The sequence below is a fragment of the Salmo salar genome, chromosome ssa11 (genome assembly GCF_905237065.1).
Source record: "Salmo salar chromosome ssa11, Ssal_v3.1, whole genome shotgun sequence".
Classification (NCBI taxonomy): domain Eukaryota; kingdom Metazoa; phylum Chordata; class Actinopteri; order Salmoniformes; family Salmonidae; genus Salmo; species Salmo salar.
The window spans coordinates 30816991-30832520 of NC_059452.1; the positions used below are offsets into that span (position 1 = coordinate 30816991).

The 15530-nt window shown below is 46.9% G+C and overlaps 1 protein-coding gene across 1 annotated transcript in view; it reads left to right on the plus strand.

Annotated features, from left to right (window-relative positions):
* The window catches only part of LOC106596078 (transmembrane protein 266), a 107482-nt gene extending 94564 nt beyond the window's left edge, over nucleotides 1-12918 (plus strand). Inside the window, exons 9-11 of the mRNA XM_045689324.1 lie at nucleotides 6234-6420; nucleotides 10755-10820; nucleotides 10940-12918. Coding sequence (XP_045545280.1) covers nucleotides 6234-6420; nucleotides 10755-10820; nucleotides 10940-11706 — 1020 coding nt within the window. The 3' untranslated portion in view covers nucleotides 11707-12918. The remainder of the gene's footprint in view (nucleotides 1-6233; nucleotides 6421-10754; nucleotides 10821-10939) is intronic.
* The last annotated feature ends 2612 nt before the right edge of the window (nucleotides 12919-15530 follow it).

The window sequence follows — 15530 nt, forward strand, 5'->3', positions numbered from 1 at the left end:
GTCGATTAGAAAGGCCTGCTCGCAGAAGTGATTTAGGGAGCGTTTGACAGTGATGAGGGGTGGTCGTTTGACCACGGACCCATAACGGACGCAGGCAATGAGGCAGTGATCGCTGAGATCCTGGTTGAAGACAGAGGTGTATTTAGAGGGCAAGTTGGTCAGGATGATATCTATGAGGGTGCCCATGTTTACGGATTTTGGGTTGTACCTGGTAGGTTCCTTGATAATTTGTGTGAAATTTAGGGCATCTAACTGAGATTGTAGGACGGCCGGGGTGTTAAGCATATCCCAATTTAGGTCACCTAGCAGTACGAACTCTGACTATAGATGGGGGGCAATCAATTCACATATGGTGTCCAGGGCACAGCTGGGAGCTGAGGGGAGTCTATAACAAGCGGCAACAGTGAGAGACTTATTTCTGGAGAGATGGATCTTTAAAAGTAGAAGCTTGAACTGTTTGGGCATAGACCTGGATACTATGACAGAACTCTGCAGGCTATCTCTAATTTCAGAATTTTTGGTGGCCTTCCTAAGCCAGGATTCAGACACGGCTAGGACATCAGGGTTGGCGGAGTGTGCTAAAGCAGTGAATAAAGCAAACTTAGGGAGGAGGCTTCTGATGTTAACATGCATGAAACCAAGGCTTTTAAGGTTGCAGAAGTCAACAAATGAGAACGCCTGGGGAATGGGAGTGATGCTGGGGGCTGCAGGGCCTGGGTTAACCTCTACATCACCAGAGGAACAGAGGAGGAGTAGGATGAGGGTACGGCTAAAGGCTATAAGAACTGGTCGTCTAGTGCGTTGGGAACAGAGAATAAAAGGAGCAGATTTCTGGCCGTTGTAGGATAGATTCAGGGCATAGTGTACAGACAAGGGTATGGTAGGGTGCGAGTACAGTGGGGGTAAACCTAGGCATTGGGTGACGATGAGAGAGGTTGCATCTCACGTCAGTTAAGCTAAGTGCGGTCTCCGCATGTGTGGGGGGTGGGACAAAGGAGCTATCTAAGGCATGTTGACCAGGACTAGGGGCTCTGCAGTAAAATAAAACAATGAGAGCTGCCCTAAACAACAGTATACAAGGCATATTGACATTAGAGAGAGGCATAAAGCAATCACAGGTGTTGATTGGGAGAGCTAAGATAACAACAGGTGAGACAGCAACGGGTAAACAGCTAAGACAACAACAACGGGTAAATGGCGATGAATGGGCAGAGAGGGTCAGTTAGCTACACACAGGGCCTGAGTTCGAGGCTGGGGCCGACAGATAAACAAAATGAAGTACCGTGTTAATGAACAGTCCAGCAGGCATCAGCTGTGTAGCCGAGTGAGCATAGGGTCCAATGAGCAGCAATAGATATTTGGACATGAAGGTAGGATTAGGGTTAGGGCTGTGGTTAACGGTTGAGCTGGCATGTGGACATGATGCTATGGTAATGGTTAGGGTTAAGGTTGAGGTTAGGTTTGAACTGGGATGTGGACCTGAAGGTAGGGTTAGGGTTGGTGTTGAGCCTAGGGTTAGGGTTGTTGTTGAGCCTAGGGTTAGGGTTGAACCAGGATATGGACATGACACGGGTTAGGGTTAAGGTTGAACCGGGAGGTAAACATGAAGCTAGAGTTAGGGTTGTGGTTGAGGCTAGGGTTAGGGTTAAAGTTGAAGCAGGATGTGGACATGACACTAGGGTTAGGGTTAAAGTTGAAGCAGGATGTGGACATGACGCTAGGGTTAGGGTTAAGGTTGAACCGGGAGGTAAACATGAAGCTAGAGTTAGGGTTGTGGTTGAGGCTAGGGTTAGGGTTAAAGTTGAAGCAGGATGTGGACATGACACTAGGGTTAGGGTTAAAGTTGAAGCAGGATGTGGACATGACACTAGGGTTAGGGTTAAGGTTGAACCGGGAGGTAAACATGAAGCTAGAGTTGTGGTTGAGGCTAGGGTTAGGGTTAAAGTTGAAGCAGGATGTGGACATGACACTAGGGTTAGGGTTAAAGTTGAAGCAGGATGTGGACATGACGCTAGGGTTAGGGTTAAGGTTGAACCGGGAGGTAAACATGAAGCTAGAGTTAGGGTTGTGGTTGAGGCTAGGGTTAGGGTTAAAGTTGAAGCAGGATGTGGACATGACACTAGGGTTAGGGTTAAGGTTGAACCGGGAGGTAAACATGAAGCTAGAGTTAGGGTTGTGGTTGAGGCTAGGGTTAGGGTTAAAGTTGAAGCAGGATATGGACATGACACTAGGGTTAGGGTTAAGGTTGAACCGGGAGGTAAACATGAAGCTAGAGTTAGGGTTGTGGTTGAGGCTAGGGTTAGGGTTAAAGTTGAAGCAGGATGTGGACATGACACTAGGGTTAGGGTTAAAGTTGAAGCAGGATGTGGACATGACGCTAGGGTTAGGGTTAAGGTTGAACCGGGAGGTAAACATGAAGCTAGAGTTAGGGTTGTGGTTGAGGCTAGGGTTAGGGTTAAAGTTGAAGCAGGATGTGGACATGACGCTAGGGTTAGGGTTAAAGTTGAAGCAGGATGTGGACATGACACTAGGGTTAGGGTTAAGGTTGAACCGGGAGGTAAACATGAAGCTAGAGTTAGGGTTGTGGTTGAGGCTAGGGTTAGGGTTAAAGTTGAAGCAGGATATGGACATGACACTAGGGTTAGGGTTAAGGTTGAACCGGGAGGTAAACATGAAGCTAGAGTTAGGGTTGTGGTTGAGGCTAGGGTTAGGGTTAAAGTTGAAGCAGGATATGGACATGACGTTAGGGTTAAGGTTGAACCGGGAGGTAAACATGAAGCTAGAGTTAGGGTTGTGGTTGAGGCTAGGGTTAAAGTTGAAGCAGGATGTGGACATGACACTAGGGTTAGGGTTAAGGTTGAACCGGGAGGTAAACATGAAGCTAGAGTTAGGGTTGTGGTTGAGGCTAGGGTTAGGGTTAAAGTTGAAGCAGGATGTGGACATGACACTAGGGTTAGGGTTAAAGTTGAAGCAGGATGTGGACATGACGCTAGGGTTAGGGTTAAAGTTGAAGCAGGATGTGGACATGACACTAGGGTTAGGGTTAAGGTTGAACCGGGAGGTAAACATGAAGCTAGAGTTAGGGTTGTGGTTGAGGCTAGGGTTAGGGTTAAAGTTGAAGCAGGATATGGACATGACGTTAGGGTTAAGGTTGAACCGGGAGGTAAACATGAAGCTAGAGTTAGGGTTGTGGTTGAGGCTAGGGTTAGGGTTAAAGTTGAAGCAGGATGTGGACATGACACTAGGGTTAGGGTTAAAGTTGAAGCAGGATGTGGACATGACACTAGGGTTAGGGTTAAGGTTGAACCGGGAGGTAAACATGAAGCTAGAGTTAGGGTTGTGGTTGAGGCTAGGGTTAGGGTTAAAGTTGAAGCAGGATATGGACATGACGTTAGGGTTAAGGTTGAACCGGGAGGTAAACATGAAGCTAGAGTTAGGGTTGTGGTTGAGGCTAGGGTTAAAGTTGAAGCAGGATGTGGACATGACACTAGGGTTAGGGTTAAGGTTGAACCGGGAGGTAAACATGAAGCTAGAGTTAGGGTTGTGGTTGAGGCTAGGGTTAGGGTTAAAGTTGAAGCAGGATGTGGACATGACACTAGGGTTAGGGTTAAAGTTGAAGCAGGATGTGGACATGACGCTAGGGTTAGGGTTAAGGTTGAACCGGGAGGTAAACATGAAGCTAGAGTTAGGGTTGTGGTTGAGGCTAGGGTTAGGGTTAAAGTTGAAGCATGATGTGGACATGACACTAGGGTTAGGGTTAAGGTTGAACCGGGAGGTAAACATGAAGCTAGAGTTAGGGTTGTGGTTGAGGCTAGGGTTAGGGTTAAAGTTGAAGCAGGATATGGACATGACACTAGGGTTAGGGTTAAGGTTGAACCGGGAGGTAAACATGAAGCTAGAGTTAGGGTTGTGGTTGAGGCTAGGGTTAGGGTTAAAGTTGAAGCAGGATGTGGACATGACGCTAGGGTTAGGGTTAAGGTTGAACCGGGAGGTAAACATGAAGCTAGAGTTAGGGTTGTGGTTGAGGCTAGGGTTAGGGTTAAAGTTGAAGCAGGATGTGGACATGACACTAGGGTTAGGGTTAAGGTTGAACCAGGAGGTAAACATGAAGCTAGAGTTAGGGTTGTGGTTGAGGCTAGGGTTAGGGTTAAAGTTGAAGCAGGATGTGGACATGACACTAGGGTTAGGGTTAAGGTTGAACCGGGAGGTAAACATGAAGCTAGAGTTAGGGTTGTGGTTGAGCCTAGGGTTAGGGTTAAAGTTGAAGCAGGATGTGGACATGACACTAGGGTTAGGGTTAAAGTTGAAGCAGGATGTGGACATGACACTAGGGTTAGGGTTAAGGTTGAACCGGGAGGTAAACATGAAGCTAGAGTTAGGGTTGTGATTGAGGCTAGGGTTAGGGTTAAAGTTGAAGCAGGATGTGGACATGACACTAGGGTTAGGGTTAAAGTTGAAGCAGGATGTGGACATGACGCTAGGGTTAGGGTTAAGGTTGAACCGGGAGGTAAACATGAAGCTAGAGTTAGGGTTGTGGTTGAGGCTAGGGTTAGGGTTAAAGTTGAAGCAGGATGTGGACATGACACTAGGGTTAGGGTTAAGGTTGAACCGGGAGGTAAACATGAAGCTAGAGTTAGGGTTGTGGTTGAGGCTAGGGTTAGGGTTAAAGTTGAAGCAGGATATGGACATGACACTAGGGTTAGGGTTAAGGTTGAACCGGGAGGTAAACATGAAGCTAGAGTTAGGGTTGTGGTTGAGGCTAGGGTTAGGGTTAAAGTTGAAGCAGGATGTGGACATGACACTAGGGTTAGGGTTAAGGTTGAACCGGGAGGTAAACATGAAGCTAGAGTTAGGGTTGTGGTTGAGGCTAGGGTTAGGGTTAAAGTTGAAGCAGGATGTGGACATGACACTAGGGTTAGGGTTAAGGTTGAACCGGGAGGTAAACATGAAGCTAGAGTTAGGGTTGTGGTTGAGCCTAGGGTTAGGGTTAAAGTTGAAGCAGGATGTGGACATGACACTAGGGTTAGGGTTAAGGTTGAACCGGGAGGTAAACATGAAGCTAGAGTTAGGGTTGTGGTTGAGGCTAGGGTTAGGGTTAAAGTTGAAGCAGGATGTGGACATGACACTAGGGTTAGGGTTAAGGTTGAACCGGGAGGTAAACATCAAGCTAGCGTTAGGGTTGTGGTTGAGGCTGTTTCAGATTTCCAGAGGCTGCAATTTCAATTGCTACCACAGGGGGGCAGTAACACTTCACAGAAGAGTTCAATGTGTTGCCAACGCATTTTCAACAGACATCAGAGACAATGGTTCTTCAAATTGTTTTACAATATTCAATGATTTGCAAATCCGTAATTAACAGATGATTTTGTGATATTATGAACCCACAATACTCATAAGCACGCAACATAATACAGTAAAATATATTTGGAAAGATGTTTCCTATATAGATGTAAACAACACATATTTTCCATGTTATTTTTATCACTGTCACTGGTCACCTATGAACGTTTGAACATCTTGAAGAACGATCTGGCCTTAATGGCCATGTACTCCTATAATCTCAACTCGGCACAGGGGGGACCAGAGCCAGAGCCTTGCCCCCCCCCCCCCCAGAGCCTGGTTCCTCTCTAGGTTTCTTCCTAGGTTCCTGCCTTTCTAGGGAGTTTTCCCTAGACACTGTGCTTCTACACCTGCATTGCTTGCTGTTAGGTTTTAAGCTGGGTTTCTGTATAGCACTTTGTGACATCTGCTGATTTAAAAAGGGCTTTATAAATACATTTGATTGATTGATTAATGACTGCACTCCTCTAGTCAGTTGAACTAAAGGACTACATTTCTTTCAAAGACTCAAGGTCCCAAGATCAATACAGGGAGAAGCCATAACTGTACATCAATGGAAGCATGTTGTTGTACAAAACACAACAGTAATGATGGAATCCTCAGTGTAATGCTAGAAACAAACAGTTCATGTGTAATCTGACTGGCTGTTTGTCAATATGAGCCATCAGGCCAGAGGAAACCCCAGTGAAAGCATTGATCCTATAGCTAGTAATAGAACCACTTAGCCTGCAGAATGCCTGGGATCATGCTGAAAGGGCCTGTCTGGGACTAAAAGGTTAGGTTAGTCAACACTGACATATTGTTACATCAATAAACCAAGATTTCAGCTAGAAGAATACATGTGTGTGTATGCCTTTTCCAGACCAACTCTCTCTCTGTCTCCCCCCCCTCAGTTTGAGATCAGACAGCTCCGGGCCCACCTGGCCCAGCAGGACTTGGACCTGGCTGCAGAGCAGGAGGCTGCTATGCAGATCCACCATGTGTGGGGCAAACAGAGGAGCAGCTACCAGGTGGTGGAGGGCCAGGGCCCTGGGGAGTCTGACGACGAGGGACATGGAGTCCTCAGGGAGACCCCAGCAGGTACAGTCACATATACTGTACCTATAAGCTACACTATATATACAAGAGTATGTGGACACCCCTTTTGGTCATGTAGTGTATGTCACATCCAGGGAAACTAGGGCCCAGAGTTTTTCCCAAATTCTGTCCCTAACTATAACGGTATATGTAATACTCCATACCATAATCATCAGACCATGAGATAAAATAGATACTAGCTCTTTGATATTCTTCATGGGTATTGCTATATTCTGGACCATGTAATGATAATGAGTCTGGTGAATACTGCTGTTCGAAGAGGCAGACAAACCTGTAAATCCTAATGATTAATTACTTCACCACAGACCAACAAGAATGAACTTGACTCATTTTATTATTTTATTTTTATTATTACCCCTTTTTCTCCCCAATTTCGTGGTATCCAATTGGTTGTTACCATCTTGTTTCATCGCTGCAACTCCCGTACGGACTTGGGAGAGGCGAAGGAAAGGCCGATACACAAGCCAGCCAAGCCACACTGCTTCTTGACACACTGCCCACTTAACCTGGAAGCCAGCGACACCAACGTGTCAGAGGAAACACCGTACACCTGGCTCGCTAGTGCGCGATAGGACAAGCACATCCCTGCCGGCCAAACCCTCCCCTAACCCGGATGACGCTGGGCCAATTGTGCGCCGCCCCATGGGTCTCCCGGTTGCGGCCGGCTGCGACAGAGCCTTGACTCAAACCAGGAGCTAGCACTGCCTTAGGCCACTGTGCCACTCGGGAGGCCTGTGACTCATTTTAATAAAGTTCTACATTGGTCTGTTTGGTTGAAAAGGCATCCTGACAGAACCAGGAGAGAGGTTTGTACATAAAGTATGTACATAATTATGTGGGACAAAAAGTCCCAACCAATGTAACATCAGGTGAATGGAGTGCCAGAGCAGTGTCAAACTGATCTAGAAGCAGTAGCCCTGAGCTAGTCTCCAGGCCCTAGCCTCTTAAAACACTGACGTTAACTCACAACACCCCTCTGACCGCAGGCAAGGCACGCACACACACACACCACACCACACCTCTGACTGCAGGCAAGGCACGCACGCACACACACACACCACACCTCTGACCGCAGGCAAGGCACGCACACACACACCACACCTCTGACCGCAGGCAAGGCACGCACACACACACACCACACCTCTGACCGCAGGCAGTGCAGTATCAATAAGAGGGCAGAAAAGCTTTTAGGATGTGCTGAAACCTGGGGACAACAAGCATGTTCCTCAGCCAGGCTGTTTCAGGTACAGAGTGCTCTGTGCATTGGGCCTTGTTCTGAGGTCTGAGGAGAGAGTGCCACTGTGAACATCTGTTCCTCTTCACCTGGAAACCACAATAGGGCACCAGGAGACGCCACACCACCACCCCCAGGGGATTGTGGGAAATCTGGCTCTTAGGAACATGCGTCTTTTTTTTTCAAGAACATGGAAGGAGTATTGGGACAGGAGGAGCACTTAGGCTTCAGGCAGGCCTGCAAGGACAGACCGTGGACTGGGTTAGGACTCCTCACGTCTCTCTCTCCCCCCTCTCTCTCTCCGCCCTCGGGCCCGGGGGATGCCATCAAAGTGTCATTCATTCTAATTGAGGCACTCTACTGCGAAGTCTATTTCCTTGTTGAAAACTAAGCTTGTTTCAAAAGGAGGTAGAAAAGGTTAGAAACATTTTGTCTACTGGTCACGAGGGATTTGTGGTTTTGTCACTTCTCAAGAGAGCAGCTGTAGATTTTGAGGAACATACAAAATTCACCACAAAGAGTTATGGGTGAAAAGGACAGTAATTGCTTTCAGATCAACTTCTTGGAAGTTCACATAACTTCTCTATGTGTTGTACTGCTGGGGGAAGAGGACAAAGTACCAAAATCCAATGTGAATACCTCACTTAAAGGAGAAGTTTTATTTTTACAACCAAATCTCTCTTTTTGATGTAAATGGAATGTTATAGAAGGGTCCAGACACCTTTTTTGTGATTTCACATGTTTTTTATAAACTTACCCCAAACAGCAAATCCCTTCCTCATCCTTTTTGTGTAGTATGGGGACCCCAAAAATACCCAAATAAGTCCTTTTAGAAATGGCAAAGCTCTCAGTATAATGATGCAGGGCTTTAGATGTTGTACACGTGGAATTGTGTCATTATGAACTTTATCCACAACGTTAAATTTCCTTTTGTTGCATATTAGTGTTTTTTCGGGGCCCCCATACTACACAACGAGGATGAGGAAGTCATTTTCTGTAAGTTTATCAAAAATTTAAAAAAGGTGTTTGGACCCTTCTATAACATGCCATTTACATCAAAAATAGAGATTTGGTTGTAAAAAAGAAAACTTGTCCTTTAAGGTAGCAGAGCAGATCATCACAAAGTATTGCACATGCATATTGATTTAAACCAAACTAAATGACCTAATGATGTCAGCCCACTTCATAGATGGATGGCAGCCAGGCAGACAGGCAGGCAGGCAGGCAGGCAGGCAGGCAGACAGACAGACAGGCAGGCAGACAGGCAGGCAGGCAGGCAGGCAGGCAGGCAGGCAGGCAGGCAGGCAGGCAGGCAGGCAGGCAGGCAGGCAGGCAGGCAGGCAGGCAGGCAGGCAGGCAGGCAGGCAGGCAGGCAGGCAGGCAGGCAGGCAGGCAGGCGGGCAGGCAGGCAGGCAGGCAGGCAGGCAGGCAGGCAGGCAGGCAGGCAGGCAGGCAGGCAGGCAGGCAGGCAGGCAGGCAGGCAGGCAGGCAGGCAGGCAGGCAGGCAGGCGGGCAGGCAGGCAGGCAGGCAGGCAGGCAGGCAGGCAGGCAGGCAGGCAGGCAGGCAGGCAGGCAGGCAGGCAGGCAGGCAGGCAGGCAGGCAGGCAGGCAGGCAGGCAGGCAGGCAGGCAGGCAGGCAGGCAGGCAGGCGGGCAGGCAGGCAGGCAGGCAGGCAGGCAGGCAGGCAGGCAGGCAGGCAGGCAGGCAGGCAGGCAGGCAGGCAGGCAGGCAGGCAGGCAGGCAGGCAGGCAGGCAGGCGGGCAGGCAGGCAGGCAGGCAGGCAGGCAGGCAGGCAGGCAGGCGGGCAGGCAGGCAGGCGGGCAGGCAGGCAGGCAGGCAGGCAGGCAGGCAGGCAGGCGGGCAGGCAGGCAGGCAGGCAGGCAGGCAGGCAGGCAGGCAGGCAGGCAGGCGGGCAGGCAGGCAGGCAGGCAGGCAGGCAGGCAGGCAGGCAGGCAGGCAGGCAGGCAGGCAGGCAGGCAGGCAGGCAGGCAGGCAGGCAGGCAGGCAGGCAGGCAGGCAGGCAGGCAGGCGGGCAGGCAGGCAGGCAGGCAGGCAGGCAGGCAGGCAGGCAGGCAGGCAGGCAGGCAGGCAGGCAGGCAGGCAGGCAGGCAGGCAGGCAGGCAGGCAGGCAGGCAGGCAGGCAGGCAGGCAGGCAGGCAGGCAGGCAGGCAGGCAGGCAGGCAGGCAGGCAGACAGACAGACAGGCAGACAGACAGGCAGGCAGGCAGGCAGGCAGGCAGGCAGGCAGGCAGGCAGGCAGGCAGGCAGGCAGGCAGGCAGGCAGGCAGGCAGGCAGGCAGGCAGGCAGGCAGACAGACAGACAGGCAGGCAGGCAGGCAGACAGACAGACAGACAGACAGACAGGCAGGCAGGCAGACAGACAGACAGGCAGGCAGACAGGCAGACAGACAGACAGGCAGGCAGACAGACAGACAGACAGGCACTTTCATGTTGTCCATCCTTTTTTTCTATTTCTTTCTTTCATTCTTTCTTTCTCTCTGAGACGTCCTCATGTGTTATTAATCACTGAGTGATTGTCTTGGTCGTGTTTTAGTGAGTGCAATGCTTCCTCTCCAGGGGTGCCCCCCCTACCCTCCATCCCTCCCTCTCCTGGATTAATATTTTACGCTGAAAAATAAATGAAATTACCCGTCAGAGTCTGCTGTGGTCCTGGGGGATCGGCCCAGGCACTCGGGGTACTTTGGGCACCACTCAGCGGACAAACACTGAGCTCAGGCCCAATCAAGCGAACACTGAAGAGCAGATCAGGGCAGAACCATTCACCACTGAGGCCCTAGCTGTCTGGCTGAGGACACAAAGAGAACTCTATACCAAAGCCTGGTTGCTCTCACATTCACTACTGTACTTGAGCCTTACAACACTATCTTGGTGTGATTTGGAAACCAGGGTTAAGTCGGTAAAGCACCTGTAGACTTGGATAGATAGATAAGATGTCTCACCACCTAAAAGTGAAATGTACTGTTCCCACATCTAGGGATTGTTTTGCACTGTGTTTACAGTGCATTGAAATCATACAGATTGGGTCTTTAACCTCATCATGCTTCTTTTATCTGTTATCCAGATCCTGTTGTCCATCATGACGACATGAACAACTATATCAGCCAGTACTACAGTGAACCAAGTAGTGGTGAGTGACTTAGTGGATCTTGGGTAAAGTGTATAGCTGGTAATGTATATGGGGCAACTCTGTATACCTACTGTATCTTCCCTTCCCAGTCTGATGTACTGGATGATGTGTCATTTCAGACATGGAGGGTCCTCGTGTCATCACCATGGCAGCCATCGATGTCCACCTCCCTAAGACCCATTACCCCGCCCACAACAACCCTCTGCTGGGCGTGGAGCAAATGAGCAGTGCTGTGAGTGACACCTCCACCAGCGTATCACGGTCCAGCAGCAGTCTGACGGCCCGCCCCCATAGCCTGAGCAGCCACACCCTGTGCTCGTCTACTACGGACTGCAGCAGCAGCACCACGGCCAGGGACTACCACACCCAGGCTAGGAACTACAATTCCCATACCAAGGCCCGGGGGCCTTATCTGGACTACAAGTCCCAGAAGCAGACCCAGGATAGGCAGCACTACAACACCCAGGGCCAGTGCTGCTTCCCCCTGCCCTACTGCAGCCCTCTGGGCCTGGGTCTGACCTCAGCCCAGCCTCCCCTTCCACGGGACCCCAGCGTGGTAGTCCAGGAGCTGCTCTCGTCCCTGTCTGAGGACTCCTGTCTGGCCCAGAAAGGCCTGGTGGACCCAGTTAACCTGAAGCTTCCCAGCCCTGCCAGCTCAGCCAAGGCCAGCCCAGAGCTGGAGCACAGAATCAACATCTACAACTGGAAGAATCAGGAGGAGAACCAGTGCCGGGGCCAGAGACAGGGCCGAGCCGCAGCCACTGTGCTCCTACAGACTAAGCCTCTCATCCACCTGCAGGGCGGCGCTCCTGAGTCCTCTTTGGAGGAGAAGTATAGGCTACTGGGCCCTGTTGATGGTCCACTGGGCCGTCTGCCTGATACATAGGGTTGATTCACACTACTGAGCTGAGCCAAGCCGAACCGAGCTGCATTGTGCTGGCCTGGTTATGCATCCACCATAGTTGTTTGAACCGTGCTGGAAAGGACATGTGAAAAGAATATGTCAGAGCCAGCACTGTTCGGCTCGTGTCGGCACAACAGTGTGAAAAGGGCAATAGTTCATCCCAGAGGACAGAGCATACAGCTCAAGACAGAACTGACTGACCTGGCTTCTCCAAATCCTCATGCTTCAAACAAAGTCAGAGCCTGGTCCAAGATCAAACCTGGCGTTACAAAGACCATCTGTTAGCAAGACAGCACAAATAGATCTGGGACTAGGCAACCGCTGTCATGTTATTCTTCCCTTCTCTGTGGGGCTCCAGACAGAGACAGACAGACAGACACAGCCCTCCTCGACCTCAATCTTGTGGTGACTTTGAATAATGCCCCATTTGCACAACAATGACCCAGTGAGGACAGAGGAGACACGTGTGGGCCTAGAAAGAAGCATCATCAGGAAATCTCACTTTAAATGGGGCCCCAAATGTGAAACAAAACAGTTTGAAATAAAACCAGCAATGGGCCATATTCAAGCCTTTACAGAACAAGCCTATTCAAGTGTTCCTATGTTAACTACAAGACAGATTTGACATGGGATTTCTCTAAGTTGGGTGGGAGTGGGTGGTGTTTTTGCTTTCTTTTTATTTGTATTAGCTACTGTAACTGTGCAGTTCTCTCTGCTCTAACAACCAAGCCACAGGGTGCTTTCTCTGGACAAACTGTCTGTGCCAAATAAACAGACAATTCTTACTATACTATTGTCTTTCTATAACAGAGATAGAGGTTTGTATTGAAGTAGAGGAACATTAACCATATCAAGCCTGACATTTTCTAGCCAGATACAAGAACAGGCAATTGAAGAAATGATGGAGGAATTAAAAGTATGAGGATAGGTAGTGAATGGCCCAAAATGATCCCAAGAGGTACAGTATAGGAAAAGTATGTGAATCTGATTATGAGCAGTGATAGGGGATTGATGTTTTAGATTGGAGTGCTGGTAGCATGAACCTTTCTTTAAACGATCTGCAGCCTGAACATGGCAAGCCAATCCTGTGCACTTTAATCTTTACAGATGTTTTGTAAACTTAATATGAGGGGAACTCATTGCCAAATTGCAGGTGGTGCCATTCAAATAATAAATAAACCTTTGTAACATTAACAATATTGTGGTCCCATTTTATTGCTTTCAGTTGTACATGAGCCATGCCATTTTAAATTCTAATATTTTATATGGATGCACTTTACAAAGCAATACATGAAATGACACAGTAGAATACATCCCAAACCAAAAAGTACTGCGATGTATTCTCATTTGCATAATTCGAGATAGAATCCTCTACATTAATATGAATGAGTTTGTTTTACATGTGGGCTCTTTATCAGATATGACTGAGCCTTCCCATTGGCTCCAGACTCTACATCACCCTACAACACTTTTGCATTAGCAACTGTCAACTTTATTTGCATATCGCTCTGAAATGAAATAAATGATTCATATCTATTAACATTGGAGAGACCTGTCACAACAAAAACGTAATTGGTTAACAAGGTTTGTCATTATAAATGTCTGGTAATGAGGATTAAACCCCCTATTTAACTTTTGGTCAAATAATTAATTTAGGACATAAACTACCCATTTTGTTGCTTGTCAAGTGTTTACAAGGAAATTATATGTTTAATTGTTAATAACAATCAAGGCTTCAATCAAGCAGGCCTAAGTGTTTCAGAAGTATTCATTAAGACATGGGGATAGTAAAGTGGGGGTTGGGTCTAATGTTATTTGAGGACCTGGATCATGTGAAGAAAAGTCATTATGGGTTTCAATGAGAGCTGATGCAGCGTTTTATTTACAGCTGAACGATTACACCACCCTCCTTTAGCAACAATGCTTTCCCTCTACTTAGGGTTAGCGGAAGAAACGTTTGGTGTGGATGTCGTAACAAATGTATTTGCATTCTTAATTAGATTTCCTTTGATATAGTGTAATTGAGCACTTCAGTGTTCATTCAGAAACTACACAACATTTTGAAACACACTGATTTTCTTTGTCCTTCTTAAATGTGCCATTATCCACCGTGATTATATAACACTATTATCCTGATACTGTAGCTTTCCATTATCCACCGTGAAATATAACACTGTATTATCCTGATACTGTAGCTTTCCATTATCCACCGTGATATATAACACTGTATTATCCTGATACTGTAGCTTTCCATTATCCACCGTGATATATAACACTGTATTATCCTGATACTGTAGCTTTCCATTATCCACCGTGATATATAACACTGTATTATCCTGATACTGTAGCTTTCCATTATCCACCGTGAAATATAACACTGTATTATCCTGATACTGTAGCTTTCCATTATCCACCGTGAAATATAACACTGTATTATCCTGATACTGTAGCTTTCCATTATCCACCGTGAAATATAACACTGTATTATCCTGATACTGTAGCTTTCCATTATCCACCGTGATATATAACACTGTATTACCCTGATACTGCAGCTTTCCATTATCCACGTGATATATAACACTATTATCCTGACTGTTGCTTTCCATTATCCACGTGATATATAACACTATTATCCTGATACTGTTGCTTTCCATTATCCACGTGATATAACACCATATTATCCTGATACTGTAGCTTTCCATTATCCACGTGATATAACACCATATTATCCTGATACTGTAGCTTTCCATTATCCACGTGATATATAACACTGTATTATCCTGATACTGTAGCTTTCCATTATCCACGTGATATATAACACCATATTATATAACACTGTATTATCCTGATACTGTAGCTTTCCATTATCCACCGTGAAATATAACACTGTATTATTCTGATACTGTAGCTTTCCATTATCCACCGTGATATATAACACTGTATTACCCTGATACTGCAGCTTTCCATTATCCACGTGATATATAACACTATTATCCTGACTGTTGCTTTCCATTATCCACGTGATATATAACACTATTATCCTGATACTGTTGCTTTCCATTATCCACGTGATATAACACCATATTATCCTGATACTGTAGCTTTCCATTATCCACGTGATATAACACCATATTATCCTGATACTGTAGCTTTCCATTATCCACGTGATATATAACACTGTATTATCCTGATACTGTAGCTTTCCATTATCCACGTGATATATAACACCATATTATATAACACTGTATTATCCTGATACTGTAGCTTTCCATTATCCACGTGATATAACACCATATTATATAACACTGTATTATCCTGATACTGTAGCTTTCCATTATCCACCGTGAAATATAACACTGTATTATCCTGATACTGTAGCTTTCCATTATCCACCGTGATATATAACACTATTACCCTGATACTGCAGCTTTCCATTATCCACGTGATATATAACACTATTATCCTGACTGTTGCTTTCCATTATCCACGTGATATATAACACTATTATCCTGATACTGTTGCTTTCCATTATCCACGTGATATAACACCATATTATCCTGATACTGTAGCTTTCCATTATCCACGTGATATAACACCATATTATCCTGATACTGTAGCTTTCCATTATCCACGTGATATATAACACTGTATTATCCTGATACTGTAGCTTTCCATTATCCACTTGATATATAACACCATATTATATAACACTGTATTATCCTGATACTGTAGCTTTCCATTATCCACCGTGAAATATAACACTGTATTATCCTGATACTGTAGCTTTCCATTATCCACCGTGATAT